Source organism: Podarcis pityusensis (genome assembly GCF_964106645.2).
Source record: "Podarcis pityusensis genome assembly, chromosome: 3".
Lineage (NCBI taxonomy): Eukaryota > Metazoa > Chordata > Lepidosauria > Squamata > Lacertidae > Podarcis > Podarcis pityusensis.
In genome coordinates, this window is record NC_138026.1 from 121659844 (window position 1) to 121685541 (window position 25698).

General features: G+C 48.7%; 1 protein-coding gene across 2 annotated transcripts in view; it reads right to left on the minus strand.

Annotated features, from left to right (window-relative positions):
- Positions 1-232: 232 nt before the first annotated feature.
- KCNK3 (potassium two pore domain channel subfamily K member 3) overlaps positions 233-25698 on the minus strand; it is a 101880-nt gene continuing 76414 nt past the window's right edge. Inside the window, exons 2-3 of one of the 2 annotated variants that reach the window (XR_013984779.1) lie at positions 1937-8777; positions 233-849 (exon numbers count right to left, since the gene is read on the minus strand). Coding sequence is in view for 1 of the 2 variants with exons in the window: in XM_081001120.1 (XP_080857246.1) it covers positions 7870-8777 (908 nt within the window). In the remaining variant the exon portion in view is untranslated. Of the gene's footprint in view, positions 8778-25698 lie in introns of both variants that reach the window. The other variant, XM_081001120.1, reaches the window with a different exon arrangement.

A 25698-nucleotide genomic window follows, 5' to 3' on the forward strand; every position in this document is an offset into this window, starting at 1 on the left:
CCCATAAAATGAAGAGGAAGAGGAAGGGAATATTGCCGCAGGGCTCAGTCCTAGTCTTGAGCGTCTCCCCAACTTGATTCCCAGCAACTTGCTGCATCGGTCATGCAGCTGCAGCATAGAATTATAGGACTGCCAAGTTGGAAGGGACCCCTGAAGGTCATCCAGTCCAACCCCGATTTGCAATGCATCTCACGCTTAGGTTAGTTAGGCTGAGATTTCTCCCCCCCCCCCCCCCCCCAGACTTGAGCCACCGCCTTTGGTGCGCAGCGTTAGCCGGAAAAGGAAAGCGGAGCGGCTCTTTGGCAAAGGAGAGGCGTAGCAATGGGTAGGAGCAGCGTGCCAGTGCCAGCGAAGGGAGGCTACGGGTTCGAGTTCCGACCAGAGACATGTCCAGAGGCTTCAGCTTTTGCATTTGGCAGACTTCATTCTTTCGCAGCGGAGTCTTGCAACAGGGTAGAAGGCAGGCTTTTTGCATTTTGCCACCTGTTATGAATTTCTGGATTTATTTTTGCAACAAAGCATTTCCCTTTGATGAGTGTATTGGGATCGGTTTGCCCATCAGAGCAATGGGGCAATGTGAAAAAACAGCTGGCACCTGCCTTTGGCTTGCTTAGTGGCCTTGGCCCTCCCAGTTGCATGTCAGCCAGGGATTCTTTTGCTGAGGTCCCTGCATTGCAGGGGGTTAGACTGGATGATCCTTGAGGGCCCCTCCCAAAATTATGATTCAATGATTCTGTCTACCCTCTTCCCACCCCAGTTGCACCATAAAATACTCACCCAGACTCAATGATTTCTCCCAGCTGGTTGTGGGAGAATCACTGCAGCTCTTAAGCTGTAAGAATCATAGAACTGTTGAGTTGGGGGGTGGGGCTACCAAGGGTCATCCAGCCTGACCCCTTTGCCATGCAGGAATCTCAGCTAATGCACACTTCCTTGTTCACACATACATTTCCTCCACTCTTTCCAGGCATGGCTCACTCTTTATGTGGGATGTGAAACACAAGAGCAGTCAAGTACAACATTCCTAGAGTGAACATGTTTACACATGGGGAGGAATGTTTGTCCAGCCAGCAGGTCAACTTCCTGTTTCCTTCTGGGCTGGGACAGACTTCCTCTGCATGTGACTAGAGGTGGGTGTGGCCTCACCTGTGCAGGTAACGACAACAGCACAGGGCAGGGCAGCCATCTCTCTCTTTTTGACTACATGCATCGAAGAAGCAACATCTGCCTAGGGACTGTCTCCTTATGAGATAGTCTCCAGGTGTATGTTACTTTTCTAAGCTAAGTCTGCCTTCTGGGATCCGATTGTGAACAGAATGTGAGTAAACTCTTTTTATACTTTTATAGAAGACTGTGTTGTGTCTTATCTTTTATGAGGGAATAAGGGGGAAATACCAGAACAGTTATTATAGAGGCTTGAGCGAGCCTGAGCAAACGCATCCGCTGTGAGTTTAAAAAGGGGGATGTTACTCTGCTAAATTGTGAACACAAGTTGGAAAGGCTATAATCAGACAATATATGCTCTCTTGCATCCCTGAACATTCCCACACTTTAAAGCTCAATGTCCGAGCACCGCCCTTCCCCCCCCCACCGGAAACTCGATCTCTAAAGCTGAATCGGAGCAAACAGCAATGGGCAGGAAACCTGAATTGACCTTTGCTCTGATAATGCACTCAAGAGTGTTTCTTTTCGTGGGGGGAAAGATGGAGCTTTAAAGCACACAGCTGTGTCAGGAAAGAGCTGGGTGAAAGGTGGGTGTGGCCAAGTCCCTGAGACAGCTTTCAAATGCCACTCTCATTCATTGCTTCTGGGTGTTGCGGCTGAATATTATCATTTTTCTGGTTTCTATCTTTATTCCCCCGTCACCAGTGAAGCCCTGCGGAATTCCCCCTGCAGTCGAGGAATTCAGCAAAAGTCCCTGATTTCGAAGCAGGACAGGGAAAGAAGTCTAAAAACACATTTTTTCCCTAGACTTTAGCTGCCCGGCTAATTCGTTGCAGCAGAATCGCTTCTGATAGCTCAAGGAAAACAGACCGTGAACCCAGATCCGTTGATGGGGGGGGGGGAGGTCTTATTATTCTGAGATAATAACCCTGCAAGTTGCTTCCATCTCAGAATAATTAGGAGGCTCTGAGTTTAAGACTGGGGGTGACTAGGGACTCTTGATCTGCCTTGGTTTCGTCTGGCGCCAAGTGAGGAAACTGCACTCATTTCCTTGGATGTGCAAAGGCGGGTGGAATATAGGGTTTCCCCGGAAACAAGCAGTGGATCAAGAATAAGGAGCTTGGATGGAAATAATTTGGGGTTCGCTGCACCCACATTATTGTGTGTATGTGTGTGTGTCCTGCTGTCTGAACATGGAGAACCGCCAACTACTGCAAAATGACCCCGGCGTGGGTCATTCATGTTGCACGTAACTCAATGTTAAGTCCTGTTGAGCTCAATAGGACTTAGAAGCATAGAGTTTCAGAGTTGCAAGGGACACCCAAAGCTCACCTAGTCGAACCCGTGCAACGCAGGGATCGGGGCTTGTAAATTGAGACTCATTTCTCCCTGCGCAGCTCAGATGTGTGTGACTCATTGCCTCTAGTGTGGGGCTCTACTGTTAAGGGTGTGGGATGTGATACATAAGGAGCAGTCAAGTACAACATTCCTCGTTTTCCTAGAGTGGACATGCAGGGGGATGTTTGGTCCAGCCAGTTGAATACTTCCTGTTTCCTCCTGGCTGGAGCATCCTTCCTTTGCATGTGACTGAATGTGGGTGTGACCTTACCTGTCCAGGTAACACAAAAGGATAGGACACGCAGCACACTCTCTCTTTGACGCCATGCATCATTGGATCAGCTTTCTAGCTAGAGATGCTCTGTTGGCTTCCAGCCAACAGAGGACACTGGGATTATCCCCATATGGGGTACATCCACATGTATATACTTTGTACCTAAGTCTGCCTTCAGGGATCCAACTGTGAACAGAATGTGAGTAAACTACTTTACACAAGATTGTGGCTTGTTTATTCTTTTAAGAGGGATATAAGGTGACTTACCAGGAACCTAATAGTGAGAGGCTTACACGAGCCTGCAACCAGCTACCCACTGTGCATTTAAAAGGGGAAAGTGAAAGTCTGCTAAGTTATAGAACTTGCTAGCACAAGTTAGGAAGGATATTAATAAACAATATATCCTCTCCTGCCTCCCTGAACATTTCCACGAAGCGAACCATAGTGATCAACACACATTTGAGGTTCACATACTATATTGCAGGGTTACTGGTATAACCATAAAATTGGTTGCAAGGGACCCTCAAAGGTCATCCAGCCCAACCCCCTGAGATGCAGGAATCACAGCAAACTGATGGTATTCAGGATAATTTTATAATATGACTTTTCTCGTGGTTGTGCTGTTTAGCCTATTTGTTAAGCTGTTTCGTTAACAGTGCTTTATCGAAGGAGGTTGTTTTACCGATGATTTGTTAATTATTTTACATTATTTATGTTGTGATTGCGGTGTTCTGCTATGGTATTATTTATTGTACGTAAGCCGCTTTGTGACTCGGGTGAGTTAAAAGCGGTATACAAATTTTAAAATGAAATGAAATGGATGAAAGCGCATCAGGGGAGCCTTGCTGGAACAGAACAAAAAACTCATCTTGCCTCCTGCAGACAAACAGATATTCCCAGGCATCAGTCAGGGATTTTCCAAGGGGAGGGGGGCAAAGGAAAACACAGAAAGAGAGAGAGCAAGTTAACACCCCCCAAAAAATTAGAAAAGCACCTATACGTTGTGCCTCCTATCTCAGGTTCTACAAAGGCTAGAAACTTATTCTTGATTTTTTGAATGAAAAATGGGGATCTGGAGATTATGGTTCATATGGAGGGGGTGGGAACTGCCCTCTTTGTCGCCCTGGGGGCACCCATATTTTCAGGGTCTCATGAAGAGGGGTATTCCTGAGGGATTAGAACAGGCTTCCTCAACCTCGGCCCTCCAGATGGTTTGGGACTACAACTCCCATGATCCCTAGCTAGCAGGACCAGTGGTCGGGGATGATGGGAATTGTAGTCTCAAAACATCTGGAGGGCCGAGGTTGAGGCAGCCTGGATTAGAACCACAGAATCGTTGAATTGTGGAGCTGGAAGAGACCTCCATGGGAGTTGTTCACACAACACGTAGATTCACAGTCGCCCAGGTACGTGTTGCCGGGTGCATGCAGTTTTCTGTTGTGAAATGTTGCCTTAAAAAGGCAAGGAATTAATGAGGAATGCTGGGAAGAAGACTACAGCTCCCATAATCCCCAGCGGCTGGCCAGGGATGATCGGAACTCTAGACCAGCATTCTCAGGAGAGCAGCGTGTTGGCCACCCCTGAGTTCAAAGGCCAGGGACACAGGAGGGGCGCAAGACCTCCCTGCCATGTTTCAGTTTCAGCAAATGCCATCTTTGAGGTCCTGAGCCGGGGCTTCACTGTGTTCCCAACGCTGGATCTGAATTGCGAAGGAAGTGCACCTGAGCATGTGCAGAGCGCCTGCCCAGAACTCGCTCCCGGAACCCTGGACAGCCACCGCTAGGCAGCATGAGGGTTCCTGTGCTGGGCTGAACCCTGGCTTGTCTCAGTCCCAGATTCCTGACTTCCTGGGATCCTACAATCCAGACTTTGCTCCTCTTGGATCAGGGTTTCCAGGGACAATTGATCCTCCACTTGAGATACTGTGGCTCATTTAAGCCAGCCGGCAGATATTGCTTTCTCGCCTCCCTTCTTACTCCCAGGTAATGAAATGCGTGAGGGAAGATCTCATTCGCTCAGTGCCTCCCCTCCCCGTTAAGCCACTATTGCTTAACGACGCGGGATGGGCATGATTGACAGCGGCGAGAGCAATATGCTCGCTTAATGCTTCCTGGCCTAATTCTGCCTCCTAAGAGGCCTGTACAGCTTTGCCAAAATGGACGGATCAGAAAAGGGGTTTTTATCGAGCGGGGCCGCGAATTGCACACATGCATTTCTTTCCGCACCCTCCTTCCGAAAAGAGCCCAGGGATCGTTCCTCCTCCATCGACCCATCCATCTTCCCCCTCCACGCTTTGCGCTCTGGAACCAGCCACAGGGCACCGGGCGGCATCCCAGAGGGTTCGTCTGCAACCCAGCCGGCCTCGACTTCCTCCTTTGCCTACGTGACGCTTCGCGGGTTGCCTCTGCCGCCGCGGCCGGGGTCACATGGGCAGAAATATAAAAAGCTTTCGCCTAAGACCGTCTTAGCCTAATTTGCTCGCTGGTGCGTGAGCCTGTTTTACTTGGGAAGCAGAGCTGGACTGTGATTCTCTCTCTCTCTCTCTCTCTCTCTCTCTCTCTCTCTCTCTCCTTTCCTCCTGATTCCCTCCGCTGCACCACACACAGTGTTCTGCACACCAATGTTCAGCAAATGTGCAGAAGGAGAAGTAACGGATGCTCGGGAGAAAGTTTAATGCTCTTAGCTCCAGAGCAGGCCATGGACGGAGGGCGAGGTCAGTGGAACTTGCCCCAGGAAGGGAGAGAATGGGGACAGGGGTTCTCCACCACCACCATCACTCAGAAAGAACAGCGGCCTCTAGGGCCAGCCCCAAACATTGCGCTGCCCAAAGGGAGTGGCAAGATGGCGTCCGCTCCCGGACCGATCTAGGACGTTGGAGATGGAAGAGAAGTGCCAGGACCCCTCCTCCTCCTTTGCAACCCCTCGCCCACTGCCACAGCTTCCACCATCTGAAACAACGACAGCTGTACCTTGGTTCTCAAACGGAATCCGTTCCAGAAGTCCGTTCCACTTCCGAAAACGTTCAACAACCGAGGCGCAGCTTCTGATTGGCTGCAGGAACTTCCTGCACTCAACTGGAAACAGCGTTGAAGGTTCGGCTTCCGAAAAAGGTTCACAAACCGGAACCCTCATTTCTGGGTTTGCGGCATTCGGGAGCCAAAACGAACGAGTACCAAGGCGTTTGACAACCAAGGTACGACTGTAATATAAGATGGGGGACACATCCTGTGCAACTGTCCTGTTTAAAGTGGGACATCCTGAATCTACAGATGTCACCCCGGCATCTGATCCCAACCTCTAAAATAGATGTCCTATTTTAGCACCAGTGCTTTGGTTGCCCCAGAGCGTCGGGCCAAAAGACACACTTTTGGGATCCCACACTGTGGCAGTGCAAGTCTGTTGGCTCACACCAGAGGCTGGAACCGACTCTACAGTTCTATGATTCTAAGAACCAGAGGCCACTCCAGGAAGCCCCATCTCTGCGCCACTTTTTGTATTCTGCTCCAGTAAGGCAGCCAAATAGTATCATAGAGTCGTAATTTGAATCCAATGCCGATGAACTTTAATCTTTTTTTAGAGAGAGAGAAATCACAAACTGGTGTGGAATCATGGAGAACTGAACTGGAAAAGATGAGAAACCAAAATGGGCAGATCTGAGTTGGCAGAGGGAGGGGGCCACTGGTCTGGCTGACCCCACAACGTTCTAGCATGCCCCCAGCGGCTTTGCGGGTTTGTTCCAAGGCCATTGGCCAACATCAATGGCGGAGATGTGGCTGGTTTTCTAATAGGAGCAACTGGCTGGTGGGGTCAATGGACTTCTCACTGGCTCATTTTTGCCTGCTAAATACCCCTCTTTTGTATGGCTACTGCATTTTTGCAGGAAAACAGCCGTTCCTAGAAAAGTGGGAATCTCTTGGCTGCAGGGGTGATGGATCGGAGCTTGCCCCCACAAATCAGGATGTTGGTGGCATGATCCTGCGCTGTGCCTAAAGAAAAGAGAAATGCAACCGCCCTCCAAAACAGAGACGGATTTAAGAGGAAGCTGTGGGGGCTGAGGGCAAAAAGAGGGAGGGGTGGGTCAAGACTGGGGAGATGTGGGGCACAGCTCTGAGCCCCGTGGAGCAGGATTTGGGTGTTTTACGGGCTTCATGTACTCTTGCATAAAAGGTCTTGTATAAAGCTGCAAGGAGGGGCGAGTTCATCCGCGTTGCGGAAAACACACAAGCCCAGAGGTGCGCGACCCAGGAGCTGCTTTGCATGGCCTTGTCCCCTGGAGTGGAGATCGCCCCGAAGGAACGGGACGCAGCACATCAATGGCCGCCTTTGGTCACCCAAGAGCCAACACACACCATTCGTAACTGAAGACATTTGCACACTTAGGGTCAGAGTTCCCTGCCCCGTATCCGATGCACAAACCCCTCCTTACAGGGGAGAAAGGAGCTAACTCACCCCTAAAATGAAGGGAATGAAATGAATGGCGTGGGGTGACCCAGAACTTAATTTTCCCCCATTTATTGGCCAGGGGTGAGGAGAGATGCTATGTCCTTCCATCAGTCTACACTCTATATACAGAGGTATAAATCACACTCAGCCAGGAGAGCTGCCGCTGCCCCCCGCCCCACTTTATCCCATACCCCACTCCCATGGGGGGGGGGACCCCGATTTTCAAGTTTCACATTTTTGCGGAGCTGCTGCAACTGGGAGCATTCAGAAGTGTGGCTGGCGGGACTCCCTTCCAGGGAAGAATGGGCTCGAAGCAGCTGACCCCTCTGGAGCAGCTTGACCTCCATATCTCACCCCCCTTTCTGCAGCTGAGCCCCCTCGGAGCTCTCCATGACTCGGTTTCCCCGTGACCCAGGGAGCCAACCCATCTCTTGCTCTGTCCTCCTAGGCCCACACCCACAACGCCCGGCCCAGCTGCCGACTCTTCCCTTCCCTTTAGATTGTCACCTGTATGAATTTTCGGTTACGGTGGGTATCGTTCCTCCCAGCCTGGGGTCTCTGCCTGCCTATCTCCCCACCCCACCCCCACCGCTCTCCTCCTCCCCTTCCTCTGCCATTTAGGACAGTCCCGGAGAGGGTCTCGCCAGCCTTCAGACCGAGCTGCGCCGCTTCATGAGTCCCTGGAAGGCGGACAGGCTGTGCAGGCCTGTGGATACAGAGCTGATGGCCGATCGCTGGGCGTTGCAGAAGCACCGGTTGGGCGGCGTCTCGGGGTACCGTCCCGGAGACGAGTGGCTCTGTTCCATGCAGGTGTCTGAGGTGGAGAGGTCCCTGGGGATGATCATGGGAATGGAGTACTGCAGCTTCTCCCGGCTCTTGTACCAGAGGCAGGAGCACATGGACTGGAAGTGCAGGACCTCGGCATAGACGTTCCGGAGGCCCCCCCGGCCCCCGGCCCCGCTGCCCACCCCCACGCCCCCCAGTGCGGCGGCCGTGGAGGACGCCGTGGTGTCTGTGGTGTGGACGCTGCTGGCTTGGCCGTTGCGGCTGAGCAGCGCCCGGTGCTCGGCGTCCCTCTTCTCATCCTCAGCGTTCATGGTCATGAAACGCAGCACCACCAGGTTGAGGAAGGCGCCGATCACGGTCAGGCCGGTGAGGATGTAGATGAAGCTGAAGGCCACGTACTGGGGCTGAGTCTGCAGGGCCTGCTCCTTCTGCAGGGCCACATAGTCTCCGAAGCCGATGGTGGTGAGCGTGATGAAGCAGTAGTAGTAGGCCTGGAAGAAGGTCCAGTTTTCGTAGTAGGAGAAGGCGGCGGCCCCGATGCAGAGGGTGCTGATGCAGGAGAAGAAGCCGATGGTCACCATGTTGGCCATCGAGACCTCCGGCCGCCTCATCCCAAGGCACTTCTTGATGCGGTGCAGGAGGTACCTCACCAGCGTGTTAATCCTCTCCCCGAGGCTCTGGAACATGACCAGGGTGAGCGGGATCCCCAGCAGGGCGTAGAACATGCAGAAGACCTTCCCACCATCGGTGCTCGGGGCCGCATGGCCGTACCCTGCGGAACAAAGACACAAAGCAGAGGCAAGCCCGGTCAGTAGCGCCTCGTGGGTTACGGGGACCGGTCGCTGGCAGGGAGGAAGGTGGAGAGAAGGGCCTCCCACCTCCTCGTCTGGGCTCGGCAGGCAGGCGTGCTGGGAGTTGCCTCCTCCTCCTCGTCCAAAATGGCAGCCGGAGAGACGGGAGGGGAGTCGGGCGCCGCTCTGGCCTGCAAACTCGGTGGTGGTGTGTCTGGGCCACGGTCCTCCTCTTCCGGTCCATGTGCTCCTGCTTCTGGTACAAGAGCCCGGAGAAGCCACAAGGCTCCATCGCCATGATGATGTTGTTGCCGCCCCCGATGCCGCCACCCCATCCCTCCAGCCTGGGCACGCAGCAGAGCCACACCACCATGTCTGCAGGCAGGAGCAGCGCCCACCTCAAGCAAAGCGAGGGGGCAAAGGGGGGAATGGGGGGGTCAGAGACGTGGGGGGTTGGCCTTGTCGTAGGGCTCACCTAATGGTCATGGAGGGCTGTGTGGGGAGGAGAAAGGGATGGGCGAACGGAAACTTGGAAGGGTGGAGGGGGGAATCGGAGGGGAACAAAGTCACGGAGTGTGGTGTGGCTATGCAAAGTGCCCAAGGTGTGCTTCCCCCACAGACCCACACATTTAGTTATTTATTGTTAAGTACAGTCATACCTCGTGTTGCGTCTGCTTCAGGTTGTGTTTTTTCGGGTTGCGGACTGCTGAAACATGGAAGTACCGGAACGGGTTACTTCCGGGTTTTGGCAGTCGCGCATGCGCAGAATAATAATAATAATAATCATAATAATAATAATCATCATAATTTATTTGTACCCCGCCCATCTGGGCAGCTTCCACAGAGACCAATAATACACTAAGCTGTCACACATTAAAAACTTCCCTGAACAGGGCTGCCTTAAGATGTCTTCTGAATGTCAGGTAGTTGTTTATCTCTTTGACATCTGATGGGAGGGCATTCCACAGGGAGGGCGCCACCACCAAGAAGGCCCTCTGCCTCCTTCAGGTATACTGGGCCGAGCCAGTGCTTTGCGCATGCGCAGAAGCGCCGAATTGCATCCCGTGCGTGTTGTGAACGCTGCGGGTTGCGAACATTCATCCTGCACAGATCGCGTTCGCAACCCGAGCATCCACTGTACTCTTCACCTTAAAGTCCAACCGTCAGGGAGCTGACAAGAAGAGCAGGTCGTTCACAGATCAGAGAAAGACAGGGAAACACCAGCTAACGTACAATTAATTGGTTTTTGTTTTTTTCCATTAAGGAAGCAGAACAGAGACTTCTCAGGGTTGATCCTGTCTAGATGAAGCACTTGCCCGGACTGGCTTGTAACGCCGCCGCCCCCTCCTCTCCTTATCCCTCTGTGTCCAGCCCTTCACTCTGTCTACGCAACTCCCAAGGGACCCTCTCTGTGTCTGCCTGGCTCTCTGCTCAGACGCCTTGTTCTGGGAGTGGAGGGGGCTTGCCAGCTGTCAGAGGAGAAGCTGTTAGGGTGGCTCTGTGATGGAGCTGCCAGGTCAGATTCCTGTCTCTGCCTTGCGCTGGGCCACCTGCCTGTTTCCTCCTCTTTCTCCTCCTCCAAGATCCCAGCCTCCAGCACTTTTCAGCTCTTCCCCTCCTCTGGGGTGTGGGCCTAAACCACTATTCCCACCACTAGAATCCAGAATTCAAATTGTCTTCCTATGTGCTTCCACCATTCCTCTTCATCCAGCCAGTGCCTGACACTAGGGCAGATTACAGCAAATTATTATTATTATTATTATTATTATTATTATTATTATTATTTATTTATTTGTACCCCACCCATCTGGCTGGGTTTCCCCAGCCACTCTGGGCTGCTTCCAACAAAGATTAAAAATACATCAAAATGTCACACATTAAAAACTTCCCTGAGCAGGGCTGCCTTCAGATGTCTTCTAAATGTCAGGTAGTTGTTTATCTCTTTGACATTACAAAACAGCATTAAAAATAAACAACAGCAACAATGTATTATCTATATCCCGCCCCTCTGGGCGACTCCCAACAGAATTAAAAGCACAATAAAACATTAAACATTAAAAACTTCCCTAAACAGATGTCTTCTAAAAGTCAGATAGTTGTTTATTTCCTTGACATCTGATGGGAGGGTGTTCTGCAGGGTGGGTGCCACCACCAAGAAGGCCCTCTGCCTGGTTCCCTGTAAGCTCACTTCTCACAGGGAGGGAACCTCCAGAAGGCCCTTGGTTAAGGTTACCAGACAACCCTGTTTCCCTGGATTTACTAATCAGTCCCCTGACAAAATCCATCTATTTAGTAGGAAGTTGAAAGGTGTCGCTTGGTGCTGGACCTCAGTATCCTGATTGAACGATTGGGATGGAGACACTCCTTCAGGTATACTGAGCCTTTGAGGCTGTTTAGGGCTTTAAAGGTCAGCACCAACACTTTGAATTGTGCTCGGAAACATACTGGGAGCCAATGTAGGTCTTTCAGGACTGGTGTTATACGGTCTCGCGGCCGCTCCCAGTCACCAGTCTGGCTGCCACATTCTGGATTAATTGTAGTTTCCGGGTCACCTTCAAAGGTAGCCCCATGTAGAGCGCATTGCAGTAGCCCAAGCGGGAGATAACCAGAGCATGCACCACTCTGGCGAGACAGTCTGCGGGCAGGGAGGGTCTCAGCCTGGGTACCAGATGGAGCTGCTAGACAGCTGCCCTGGACACAGAATTAACCTGCACCTCCATGGACAGCTGTGAGTCCAAAATGACTCCCAGGCTGCACACCTGGTCCTTCAGGGGCACAGTTACCCCATTCAGGACCAGGGAGTCCTCCACACCCACCAGCCCCCCTGTCTCCCCAAAAAATAGTACTTCTGCCTTGTCAGGATTCAACCTCAATATGTTAGCCGCCATCCATCCTCCAACCGCCTTTCAACGGCTGAAACAACTTTCGACCCTAAAAACAAGGTGGGTCCTAAGAACATACCACTCCAGTGTCAAGAGTAAAGAGGTATTTCTTCTGCAACCTTTGGAAGCCATACAACGAAGGTGCCATAGCTTAGGGGCCACCACTGAGAAGACCATATCCTGCTGGACCAGAACCACCCCTGAGCCTCTGAGGATGTAGAAACAACAAAGAGAGCCCCCTCTGCTGATTTCAGCACCCACTGCAGGGAAGGAGGCAAACCTCTTGATATTTCACCTTCTGGTTCTCCCTCACAAAGCGTGGTTGATTTGCCAGCTGGGATGTACGGAACTGGAAAGCAAAAACTCTTGTTCCAGTTTCAGACAAAGGCGTTAAAGGTCAGGTTTCCCAGGGGGCTTGCATAACAGGCTACTGCCGTTTGGGGTGGGGTCACAGCTTCTGTCCCCCCACCCCCATTTCAAATTGGAAGCCTGCTTGTGTTGGGTTTTTCTTTATCTTGAGATGGTCAATGGTGCTACTTAGAGGCTTGGCAGCACACCTGTGGTCTCTTGTCAATGTGACTAATTGAAGGGGGAGTTTACTTTCTGCACCGAATGAAGAGATGTGATAGGGTAATTGGTTATTTGAAAACTGTATTTAAGTTAATCAAATGTTTTGTATGCTGCTGGTGATGAGTGATGGCTTACAGCGTTTGACTGTTAAGTATTTGAAATAAAACTAAGCAAAGATATTTATTTCTTTGCCCCAGTCGCTGCGCACACTCTGTGTTGGCACAGAAGTCCAACAGCCAAATGAGACAGAAATTTCAGCCAGTCGGATCTAGGATTGGGGGAGAAATCCAATGCAGAACATGTTCAAAATCAGCTCTACCCAATCCACACTTTCCAAGGCGATATGCAGATTGAGACTCAGATGTCCTTCAAAAGTCGCACTTAGCCGAATTTTGCAATGCAGTGCTCCAACCAAGCAATGCTTGCATAAATGCAAACATTACAGGAGCATGTGCATAAGAATGAAGGTATTAGTGCAAATAATGTACCAAAAAAATAGGGGAAACGGCTTGCAAAAAATGATAAGGCTGCATATAAATATGTGTTTATCAGGACAGATTTGCACTGAAATCCTGACAAATTTTCACTGGTAATCACAAATTGCCACCAGATGCAGAGGACTGTGTTTAAGACTGGGGGGAAATGAGAAAGTGAGAGATCATGAATTGACAGGTCCTGTCCTTCCATCCCTTGTTAAATCAGATACAGGAAATGACAATAGCCGTAAATCTCAGCAGCCTTGATTGTTACTGGGCAGGAGAAGCCAGGCCTTCGAGACAAACTAGACAGCTAGGTTGCTCCCCACTGCTGGCCCTTTGCAGTCCTGGATTTATGTGGGGGCCCCAAAAAAATTTAAAGGGGACAAATTGGATGTATATTTCCAAAATATAAGATAAAAAACAAATAAAATAAAACCTGTTTTGTGTTGTGTAGGCTCCTAAGATGTAAGTCATGGGCCCCGCCTGCTCGCCTGCTCCCTCTAATATCACTGGTTTGATCATTTCTATATATAGGGTGCCTACATTCTGCATGGACTGGTTGCAGGGCAACATGTGCAAATGGCTTGAGATACCTGTGAGGTCCATAAATGACCATATAGCATCTATTCAACACAAAAACAGGGACAATTTGTTGTTGGCAAAGGACAGCTGGACATAGAAAGGGCCCCATTCCCTTCAGGAGCTTAGGGCCTCATCCAACCTCAATCCAGCCCTGGTCCTTTGTAACGGGGAAGAGAGGGCTAGTGGGAAGAGCTCGCTGGCAGTTAACCCATGACGAGCCGGGCTTGAACTTAAGTCAAGTTGTGGACTCGGATAATGAGCTGGGGGAGAGGATGAGAAAATTTTGAACTGTGGCAATCTCTTTGGTGCAGCCCATCAAAAGGAAAACACACAGCCACAATTCTTCACAGCTGGCGATTCTCTGTCCAGGAATCAGAGAGCATCAACTCAGAAGACCTTCTGGCACAGGAGAGTGGTTTGTACAGAAGGAGGCATTCTTACTCCCAAACCAGCCAGAGGATGCTGCCACCATTTATGGGCTTGTTTTATTTCATAGACCACTGACTGTAGGAGGAGAAAAACAAACAAACCTTGAAGCAGTTTACAAAAAAGATAAAGCCATAAAATGATCACTAAGAAAAAAATTGCAGGAGCGCAGAGAGAAGAATTGTGCATCTTCAGCAGCACAACTGGACGCCTTCCTCTGCCCCGGCTGCAACAAAACATGTCTCTCCTGCATCAGTCTCTGCAGCCACAACTGGTGCTGCAACCTCCCAGCGGTTTGACTCTGCCCACAAAGGCACAGCCTTCCCCTGTCTCCCAAGACAGGCGGATGTCAAGAAAAACTAGCAACAATTACCGTACTTTTCCATGTATTAGACGGCGGTTTTTAATTTTTAAAAAAGCTTTAAAATTCAGGGTTGTCCTATACACGGATAGTGCATAGGGGTGACGTGTGATTGGCTGTTGCCACGACCCGGAGGTTGTCAGCGGCTATTAGGCATGCTATTGGTGGCTGCGGCAAGGGGTGGTGTTGATTGGCTGTCACTGCGTTAATTGGGCGGGTGTTTGGAGGCTTGTGCCTGCGATGGGACAGATGACAAACAGGCAAGCAGCTATCGTGACGTATGCGAGCAGCAGGGCATGCGGGTGAGCGATTTTTGGCAATGCTCCCTAAAAAAAACTCAAGAATTTCCCAGAGTTGCAGGTGTTGCCACACCGAACAATTGAGTTCTTGCAAATGTGGAATGGCACCGATCGAAGAGGTTCCCGATTGAAGAGGTTGTGTTGGTGCACGTAGGGTTAAATGATCTCACAGGTAAACAGAGAATCGTAGAGTTATAAGGGACCCCAAGGATCATCTAGTCCAACCGCCTGCAATGCAGGAATATGCAGTTGTCCCATACGGAGATCAGATCTGCACCACGCTCTAGCCAACTGAGCTATCCAGACACATCATTGTAAATTTAATTTAATTTAAAAATATGGTGTGTGTTTTTTCAACTACCCTCTCAGCAATCTTAAGAAGCATTTTAAGTGTAATACTAAGAAGTATTATAACAGATGGAGAACTGAGGCAGCAAAAAAAATTATTTTCCAAGACCATATCAAGAAGGTACAGGAGAGATTATGTATGTCAGGCCAGTTCTTCACCCCATCCAAGTCAAGCACAACCATCCACAGGAGGGGCATATTTCTTGGGATCATCTTGAATTATCTTGCACCCATTTTTTGGACCAATAAGTAAATCTGAGCAGCCCTTTTCTATTATTTGCACACAAAAACCCGTTGAATTATTTACACAGGAACATGAAGAGGGAATTAGCCACAAACTTTCGAAAAGCAAAGGAAACTCACAAGTATCGTTATCCGATGAAGCTGGCAGGTCATGCATTTAAGAGGGCAGATAAAGGAAATATTAAAAATATTATTTACATCCCCTTAAAAAAATGATGTAGTGATGTATGGAAGTGAGAGCTGGACCATAAAGAAGGCTGATCGCCGAAGAATTGATGCTTTTGAATTATGGTGCTGGAGGAGACTCTTGAGAGTCCCATGGACTGCAAGAAGATCCAACCTCTCCATTCTGAAGGAAATCAGCCCTGAGTGCTCACTGGAAGGACAGATCCTGAAGCTGTGGCTCCAAGACTTTGGCCACCTCATGAGAAGAGAAGACTCCCTGGAAAAGACCCTGATGTTGGGAAAGATGGGGGGCAGAAGGAGAAGGGGACGACAGAGGACGAGATGGTGGGACAGTGTACTCGAAGCTACCAGCATGAGTCTGACCAAACTGCAGGAGGCAGTGGAAGACAGGAGGGCCTGGCGTGCTCTGGTCCATGGGGCCATGAAGAATCGAACACGACTAAACAACAACAACAACACCTCAATTTACATTGAGCAGGCAGGCAGTGTGCATTAAACAAGAGAGGTAAATATATAGGCTGCTATGGAATTCAAATAGGGACGTGGGTGGCGCTGTGGGTTAAACCGCAGAGCCTAGGACTTGCTGATCAGAAGGTCGGCGGTTTCGAATCCCCGCGACGGGGTGAGCTCCCGTTGCTCGGTCCCTGCTCCTGCCAACCTAGCAGTTCAAAAGCACGTCAAAGTGCAAGTAGATAAATAGGTACCACTCCAGTGGGAAGGTAAGCGGCGTTTCCGTGCGCTGCTCTGGTTCGCCAGAAGCGGCTTAGTCCTGCTGGCCACATGACCCGGAAGCTGTACGCCGGCTCCCTCGGCCAGTAAAGCGAGACGAGCGCCCAGAGCAACCCCAGAGTTGGCCACGACTGGACCTAACGGTCAGGGGTACCTTTACCTTTACCTTTATGGAATTCAAATAAGGAGATCAGACAAATTTATGGAAGACAGTAAGGCCGTCCATGAATATGAAGGACAAAAGAGAAACAGCATGGAAATTTGCACCTCGCCCAGCTTGCCCTTTTCAGAAGGAAGCTGCATTCCATTCAGTTGGATCTCCTGGCAGCCAGGTCAGGATGTAGACTTGTAGGAGCTAATAACTGCAGAATCATAGAGTTGGAAGGGACCCCAACGGTCATCTAGTCCAACCCCTGTGATGTAGGAATCTCAGCTCAAGCATCCATGTCAGGTGGCCACCCAACCTCTGCTTAAAAACCTCCAAGGAAGGAGAGTCCAGCCGCCTTTTGAGAGAGTCTGTTCCATAATCAAACAGCTCCTATTGTCAGAAAGTTCTTCCTACAGTTTAGTCGGAATCTCGTTCTTGAAGCCATGGGTTCAGGTCCTACCCTCTGAAGCAAATGGAAGCAAGCTTGCTCCATCTTGAATGTATCATTTCTTCATCATCATTAATAATAATAATAATAATAATAATAATAATAATAATGTTGTTGTTTAGTCATGTCCGACTCTTCGTGACCCCATGGACCAGAGCACGCCAGGCACTCCTGTCTTCCACTGCCTCCCCCAGTTTGGTCAAACTCATGCTGGTAGCTTCGAGAACACTGTCCCACCATCTCATCCTCTGTCGTCCCCTTCTCCTTGTGCCCTCCATCTTTCCCAACATCAGGGTCTTTTCCAGGGAGTCTTCTCTTCTCATTTTTATTATTTATATTTTTATTATTTTTATTTCCACAACTTCATTACAGACAGGTAAGACATGGGTCCCAGAATTGGGCACACACTTCATTCTATTAAAAAAGAAATAATTATTTGAATTTAATGATGTTTGAGGAAGCTCCCCAATAACTCTGCCGCTGGCTTCTGCAGGCAGGGAGGTCACCGAAAGATGTTTCTCAATTTAATCTGCACGGAAGCGGCGGTTAATAACAGAGCCTCGCAGAGTCTTAGCGAAGATTCAGCTCCACATCTCTCTACCTGCCGCCATGTACTTTTCTAGCCAGCTCTCATTTCTGGAAGCACAACATTGTGTCTTCTCATTGTGGAGCTTTCCGTTCTGACGTTTCAATTTCAAAGTTGGATGGATTTATATTATGGGCGCTCCTGTTTTAAGATTTGCGTAATGGGTTGTTTTTTTTACACTTTGTACACTGCTTAGAAGGCATTAAGCAGCATGTAAATTAAATAGTTACAAGTGATAGAAGAAAATGGGTCAAGGAGGGTGACCAAGACTGATCAAGGAAGCCAAGCCTTATGAGGATGCTTGAGGGAGCTGGAGAATAATTGGTTTAATTTGCACTGAAATGTACGGTGAAAAGGCCATAACTTGGAGGCTTTCCACAGGGCTATATGAAAAGCAAAAGAGCTCTCTCTTTTTGGAGGTTAAAAATTAACTGTTGGAAGCCGCCCAGAGTGGCTGGGGAAACCCAGTCAGATGGGCGGGGTATAAATGAATTATTATTATTATTATTATTATTATTATTATTATTATTATTACAGTCGTACCTCCGCTTACATATCCCTCCGGTTACGTAAATTTCAGGATACATAAGCGGCAAACCCGGAAGTATATTTCCGGGTTTTTGCCGTGCGCACATGCACAGAAGCGGTCTCTCCAGTTGTGAAAACCTCAGGATCCGACCAGACCTCCGGAACGGATCTCCTTCGCAACCACTGTATTATTATTATTATTATTATTATTATTATTATTATTATTATATCTGGCAGGGATTATTCTTTAGCTGTCATTCCTGCATTGCAAGGAGGTTGAACTAGATGGCCTTTGGGGATCTCTCCCAATTTTACAATTCTATGATCCCACCATCATGGGGAGCAAGAGACTATGGCCAGGACTCTGGCCAGGTCTGTGCTAGTCCACCTTGCTGCTCCCTGTTCCCTTCTTCAAGTAGAGGACTATCTCTTGCAAAAGTGGGACACTTCCCACCTCTATTCCCTCGGCACGTGTGTGAGAAACAAGCCGGCGGGTGCCATTTTGATAAATAATGCATAAACGGCGCAGAATTCAAGTTTTCTTGGCAGAGACTCTTGACATATTTATGCACGGAGTCCTGAATTATGCATGTCGTGCAGAAAGTGGAGGAAGAAAAGTCTTTCTCCTCCTCTCGTCACGTTAGAACTTTCGGGCATCCAGGGAAGCTGAGCGTTGGAAGATTCGAGGCAGGCAAAAGGGAGTTCTTCTTCTGCGCAGCGCATGGGGTTCAACTGTGGAACTCCTTGCCACAAGAGGGAGTGATGGCCGCCAATCGGGATGGGTTTAAAAGAGGGCTGGACAAATCCCCCTTTTTTTCAGCTGGACCTCGCCGGAACTAAGTTCTGGCACCTCTCAGATGGGTACCATTGCCATTTCAAGAGAACGAGGGAGAATTTCATTGTGATGATGATGATGATGATGATGATGATGATGATAAATTTTATTTATATCCTGCCCTCCCCAGCCGAAGCCGGGCTCAGGGTGGCTAACAACAATAAAATAGTACAACATTCTAAAATCATTTCATTATAAAATTAATTCAAATCAAATTGATGGCAACCATTGGGCTAGAGTTCTGTGAAGATTGCCAAAGGAGGGAGTCAGGCTGCACCCTGGCCAAAGGCTTGGCGGAACAGCTCTGTCTTGCAGGCCTTGTGGAAAGATGTCAAGTCCCGCAGGGCCCTAGTCTCTTGGGACAGAGCGTTCCACCAGATCAGAGCCAACGCCGAAAAAGCCCTGGCTCTAGTTGAGGCCAGCCTAACCTCCCTGTGGCCCGGGATCTCCAAGATGTTTTTATTTGAAGACTGTAAGGTCCTCCATGGGACATACCAGGAGAGGCGGTCCCGTAGGTACGAGGGTCCTAGGCCATATAGGGCTTTAAAGGTTAAAACCAGCACCTTAAACCTGATCCTGTACTCCACCGGGAGCCAGTGCAGCTGGTATAGCACAGGGTGAATGTGATCCCATGGCAAGGACCCCGTAAGGAGTCTCGCCGCGGCATTCTGCACCTGCTGGAGTTTCTGGGTCAGTCTCAAGGGCAACCCCACGTAGAGTGAGTTACAATAATCCAGTCTGGAGGTGACCGTCGCGTGGATCACAGTGGCTAGGTCAGGGCGAGAGAGGTAAGGAGCCAACTGCTTAGCTTGGCGAAAATGAAAAAATGCTGCCTTGGTTATAGCTGCAATCTGCGCCTCCATGGAAAGAGAGGTGTCGAAGATTACACCCAAATTCTTAACGGACGGTGCTGGCACTAATTGCACCCCCGCAAGAGATGGGAGTTGCCCCCTCAATCCCATATTGTCCCGTCCCAGCCAGAGGACCACTGTCTTCGAAGGATTTAACTTCAACCGGCTCCCACGTAACCATCCAGCCACAGATGATGATGATGATGATGATGGATCTATGCCCCGCCTTTTCAGCTGACAGGGCACCAAGGTAGCTTACAGATAAAGTAAGAACAGCCTGCACCCTCACCACACTCTGAGGATGGTTACTCTGGCATCACTGTCAGGAAAGGAGTAACCGAATGTTACCTTGATGAACACATGCTGGGAAGGAGTTTTGTGGGCCATTGTGTGGGATGTGAAACACAAGAGCAGTCAAGTACAACATTCCTAGAGTGAACATGCTTACACATGGGGAGGAATGTTTGTCCAGCCAGCAGGTCAACTTCCTGTTTCCTTCTGGGCTGGGACAGACTTCCTCTGCATGTGACTAGAGGTGGGCGTGGCCTCACCTGTGCAGGTAACGACAAAAGCACAGGGCAGGGCAGCCATCTCTCTCTCTTTGACTACATGCATCGAAGAAGCAACATCTGCTTAGCCACAGATGCTCTCTTGGCTCCAGCCAAGAGAGGACAAAGGGACTGTCTCCTTATGAGATAGTCTCCAGGTGTATGTTACTTTTCTAAGCTAAGTCTGCCTTCTGGGATCCGATTGTGAACAGAATGCGAATAAACTCTTTTTATACTTTTATAGAAGACCGTGTCGTGTCTTATCTTTTATGAGGGAATAAGGGGGAAATACCAGAACAGTTATTATAGAGGCTTTAGCAAGCCTGAGCAAACGCATCCGCTGCAAGTTTAAAAAGGGGAATGTTACTCTGCTAAATTGTGAACTTGTTAACACAAGTTGGAAAAGCTATAATCAAACAATATATCCTCTCCTGCATCCCTGAACATTCCCACACATTGGCATTCGGGCATCCTTTGCCAGATTTAAGCCAAGTGAAATTGTTTGTTCCCTTCTCCTCTAATTTGGACAAGCAGACCTCTTTACAAAGACAAAAATAGGCTCCGCAACAGAGGTCTTCCTAAGACAAGTGAAAGTTAAGAGGCCCCCACTGTCAGCATTGTCCTCGTCATCTGTGACCAAAGAATTACCCATGATCCTCCTCTCGGCAGCCATCTTCGCTGGTCCCCCCAAAATGCAACTGGTTCCCACTAGAGGGCTCCAAAGATGCTTGCTGAGCCCTCAAATGTGGTGGCCTGTCTACTGACCCTCTTGCAGCTTCCTGAGTGGATGATGGGAAATTTCCTCATTGACTGATCTCTGCAGCAGTGAAAATGAAAACTGGGCAGTGAAATCAGCTTTCAACTTGCCCTGGAGTTGCAAGGCATAATTACAGATGGTTCTAAAGCCTTAAGAGGATAATATGACGAGAGAGAGAGAGAGAGAGGAGAGAGAGAGAGAGAGAGAGAGAGAGAAATGTGGTGATGATGGTGGCAGCAGCAGGAACACCAGTGGCTCAGCAGGGTAGCACGACAAATATAAAAAGGCGTTCCTCCTGGTTTGCAGGGTAAAAAAGATTAGAAGAAGAAGAGTTGGATTTGATATCCCGCTTTATCCCTACCCGAAGGAGTCTCAAAGCGGCTCACATTCTCCTTTCCCTTCCTCCCCCACAACAAACACTCTGTGAGGTGAGTGGGGCTGAGAGACTTCAGAGAAGTGTGACTGGCCCAAGGTCACCCAGCAGCTGCATATGGAGGAGCGGAGACGCGAACCCGGTTCCCCAGATTACGAGTCTACCGCTCTTAACCACTACACCACACTGGCTCGGTACTTAGGGGTTACTTCTGGGCTTCCATGACTTCCGAGTGAATTTCAAGCAAATTCCAGGTTGCAGAATCAAAATGGATTTGAAGGTCTCGTGCAACAAACTCGTCTCTCCAAAAGATTAGACGTTGCACCATAAAGGGAGCAGAAACGATTATTTGTGTATGCAACGACAGCAGTGCGGATACTACTGGCCCAGAGATGGAAAAAAGACCAGAGACCAGAGATGAATGGTTGATGATGGCGAAATGGACTGGAAAATCAGAAACCAGGAAGAGAAGAACTTTAAGAGGGAATGGGGGGGAATTATAATGTATTTAAGAGAACACTGTAAACAACTAATAACTTGGGCAGGATGTGAGTAACGCTTGTAATGTACTAAAAATAATGGCAAAAATGGATTATTTAAGACAAATAAGAGAAACTGTTGGAAAGAGATTGATAGTGGTAACCATGGAAGGACGGAAGGGAGTTGAAGGATTCAGACAATCCTTAATGTCAATGGGTTTTGGTGTGGTTTTTTTGGTTTGTTTGTTTTTTTGGTTGTTAGTCTTCCTCTTCTTTTTATTTTAATTTATTTAATCATTTTTTCAATACTAACAACCACCACAAAAAACACATACAACAAACCCGCAATAACACTAATAACACAATTTAACATTTCAGATTTGAGTACTGATATACCTATGACTACACCTTTTGAACAATATTTCCCCACCTCTCCTCCCCCTACTTCCCACCACCGTCCGCCTCATCGCTTAAATATTCCTTCCAGATTTCTTCATATTTATCCATTCTTAATTTGAGTCGACATGCAATTCGTTCATATGTGGCTAGTCTGTCCATACTGTCAATCCATGTGCTCAATGGAACCTTTTTGCAGCTCTTCCAATTCATCAGAACAAGTTTTTTTGCTTCTAATATGGCACGGTACATCCATTTTTTTTAATGTTTAATGTTCGAATGTAAATCTGCTATGTAAAACTTAATAAAAAAGATTTGACAAAAAAAAAAAGACTGCACCATAAAGCGATGGGAGGGAAAGTTCACTGGAAAGTGTGGAATAATTTTGTGCCTTAATGTTGTCTAACGCAGCTATTTTTCTAGAAAAAGAAGTGGCCGAACTCACCATGAACACCTCCCTCATTCTCTTAGAATGGCAACGGCGCCCATCTGAGAGGTGCCAGAATTGATTTCTGGCAAGTTCCAGCTGGGAAAAAAGCCCTGGTCTAACCCCCCTGCAAAACAAACCAGGATGAATGCATTGCAGAGGGTTGGTTTACATGACCCTTGGGTTCCTTCCAGCTCTACAAATCTATGGATGTTCATCAGGAAGCTACCTAAGAGGACCTCAAGAGGGAGCCTGTGCCAGCCTCAGGCTAGATTCGTTTCCTTCAAAGAGCCCCAGGGAAAAACATTTCTGCTGCTTAATTTTCCCTTTCCCTGAATCACAGCAACTCAATCCCCTAATTATTTGTTCCTGATAATACAATCATTGACATTGACACCAAGTGGGATGATCTAGGATCAATTTGCCGTAGGTTCTCCATTGTGGGCAAGTAAAGAGTTGTGCAAACCCTACGCCTGACGGTTCTGCTGAACAGACCGGGATTATTTTGCTGGGCCTTGAAATTCCTACAGATGTTTTGCCTGAGCAAAAGGCAGCCCATTTAATCATCGGCACCACCGTCTGTCTTCCCCCATCCCCCGCCCTCCACAAATCAAGAGATTTGAATAATTGCTCTCATTTGCAGCTGATCTTACTGCTGGGATACATCCCTGAATTGCCTCTCGCTTATGCGCTCTTCATTGCTTTCTGGAGATTGCTTTCTGGAGTGAGCTTTGCTTACTACATTACACGGGTTCTGGATCAATTGCATTGGCTTTCTGTTTGTTTCCTGATGTGCCTTCAATGCGCTGGCAAGCAAAATACAAATTCTCCCCCAGCTGAGTTAACATGGCCTCCAGTTGGGAGAGAAGTGAGTACAGTGGTACCTCTGGTTGCGAACGGGATCCATTCCAGAGGCCCGTTCGCAACATGAGAAGAACACAACCCATGTCTGCGCGTCTGCGGGTCGCAATTTGCTGCTCCTGTGCATGCGCGTGACATCATTTTGCGCATCTGCACATGCACGAGCGGCAAAACCCGGAAGTAACCCTTTCTGGTACTTCTGGGTCGCCGCGGGACACAACCTGAAAATGTTCAACCTGAAGCAAATATAACACGAGGCATGACTGTATGCATAGTGCGTTTGCACTCCCCAGGGACACTGTCCCCATTTTCGTCACACGTGGGCACACCCCGTCCTTGCGGGAATGGCTGACCTATGCACTTTGGGGAAGGACTCTCTAGATCAAGGGTAAACCTTCTGCCCTGCATGCAAAGGTCTCAGGTTTTATTTCTGATGGCATCTCCAGGGCAGGTTGGGAGAGATGCCTGTCTGACCAGCTGCACAAACATAAGATGGGGAACATCTGGCTTACCAGTGGTACATGTGAAAAGGATCTAGAGGTCTTGGTGGACCACAAGCTTAACATGAGTCAATCAACTTTGTTGGACTGGTCATGTTGTACGAATGCCTGATGATCGTCTTCCAAAACAACTACTGTATTCAGAACTTAAAGATGATAAGCGTAATGCTGGTGGTCAACAAAAGAGGTTCAAAGACTCTCTTAAGGCAAATCTTTTTTAAAAATGTAGTAGAAACATCAACAACTGGGAAACACTGGCCTACAAGCACTCCAATTGGAAAACAGCATTTATCAAAGGTGTCATGGGCTTTGAAGACGCTCAAACTCAGGACAAAAGGGAGAAACGTGCTAGGAGGAAGGCACGCTTGGCAAATCCACACCGTGATCAATTCCCACCCGGAAACCAATGTCCCCACTGTGGAAGGACGTGTGGATCCACAAGTGGCCTCCACAGTCACTTATGGACTCACTGTTAAGACCGTGTTCGTGGAAGACCATCTTACTCAGCTACAAGTGTTAGAAGAAGAAGAAGAAGAAGAAGAAGAAGAAGAAGAAGAAGAAGAAGAAGAAGGCAGCAAAGGGATGCTATTCTAGGCTGTGTCCACAGAAGTCTAGTGTCCAGATCAAGGGAAGTCATAGTCCCACTCTATTCTGCCTTGGTCAGACCACACCTGGAATACTATGTCCAATTCTGGGCGCCATAATTTAAAAAGCATGTTAACAAGACAAGGATACGGGAAATGCAAGACTAAGAGGAGATATGGTAGCCAAGTAGGTAGATGGAGTAAGCAAGCAAGAGGTTCCTACCAAACATTAGGAAGATGGTAAGAGCTGTTTGACGGTGGAACAGACTTCCTTGGAAAGTGATGGACTCTCCTTTGTGGAGGCTTTTAAGCAGATGTTGGATGGTCACCAGTTCGGGATTCTTCAAGTGGGATTCCTGCCTTGGACTAGATGACTTGGCTTGGGGTCCCTTCCAGTTCTACAACTCCAAGATGCTATGATAAGGACATTGGTGACCTCTAACCTATACAATTCCCAGTGCTGAGAACCACATACCATTGGTACAATTTAGAAAGGGAGTTTCAGAGCTATACAGTCGTAGCTGTTGCAATCTACAAGGGCGAACTATATGGTCATGATGCACCAGAGATCCTGAATGTGCCCCCCCCCCCAAATAACCCTGTGTGCCCTCCATGTGAGGAGGTTCTTCTCCCAGTAAGGCTATGTCTCTAGGTTTCAAAATAGCCATGGGGATGGAGATGCCCCACAGGCTCTTTGCTGTGCTAGCCGATTCCATTAGACACAGATGCAGATAATCCCCCAGGAAATATAAGGAATAAGCCCTTTTAACATAATTTAACATGTGGTTTGGGACAGGCCAGATGGAGATTAATTGAAATCCTGCTTCAGGCATGAACCCTGCTCTCTGAGAGAGAGCTTTTCAGCCATTCTCAGCCATGCACCCCCAAATGACATGGGGGGTACCCCCTAGTTTTCCTGTTCCCCTTCCTAAAAGCTCAGCAGGCCTCAGCTTGGTGGCTGGTGAGGAAGTGGAGTCCTCTATGTGAGAGCTCCATGGAAGGCACTGCAATAGAAGGGGAAGAAATGGAGGCAGTGAGAGATTTCACTTTCTTGGGCTCCATGATTACTGCAGAAGGTAACAGCAGCCATGAAATTAAAAGACGCCTGCTTCTTGGGAGAAAAGCAATGGCAAACCTAGATAGCATCTTAAAAAGCAGAGACATCACCTTGCCGACAAAGGTCCGTCTAGTTAAAGCTATGGTTTTCCCAGTAGTGATGTATGGAAGTGAGAGCTGGACCATAAAGAAGGCTGATCGCCGAATAATTGATGCATTTGAATTCTGGTGCTGGAGGAGACTCTTGAGAGTCCCATGGACTGCAAGAAGATCAGACCTCTCCATTCTGAAGGAAATCAGCCCTGAGTGCTCACTGGAAGGACAGATCCTGAAGCTGAGGCTCCAGTACTTTGGCCGCCTCATGAGAAGAGAAGGCTCCCTGGAAAAGACCCTGTTGTTGGGAAAGATGGAGGGCACAAG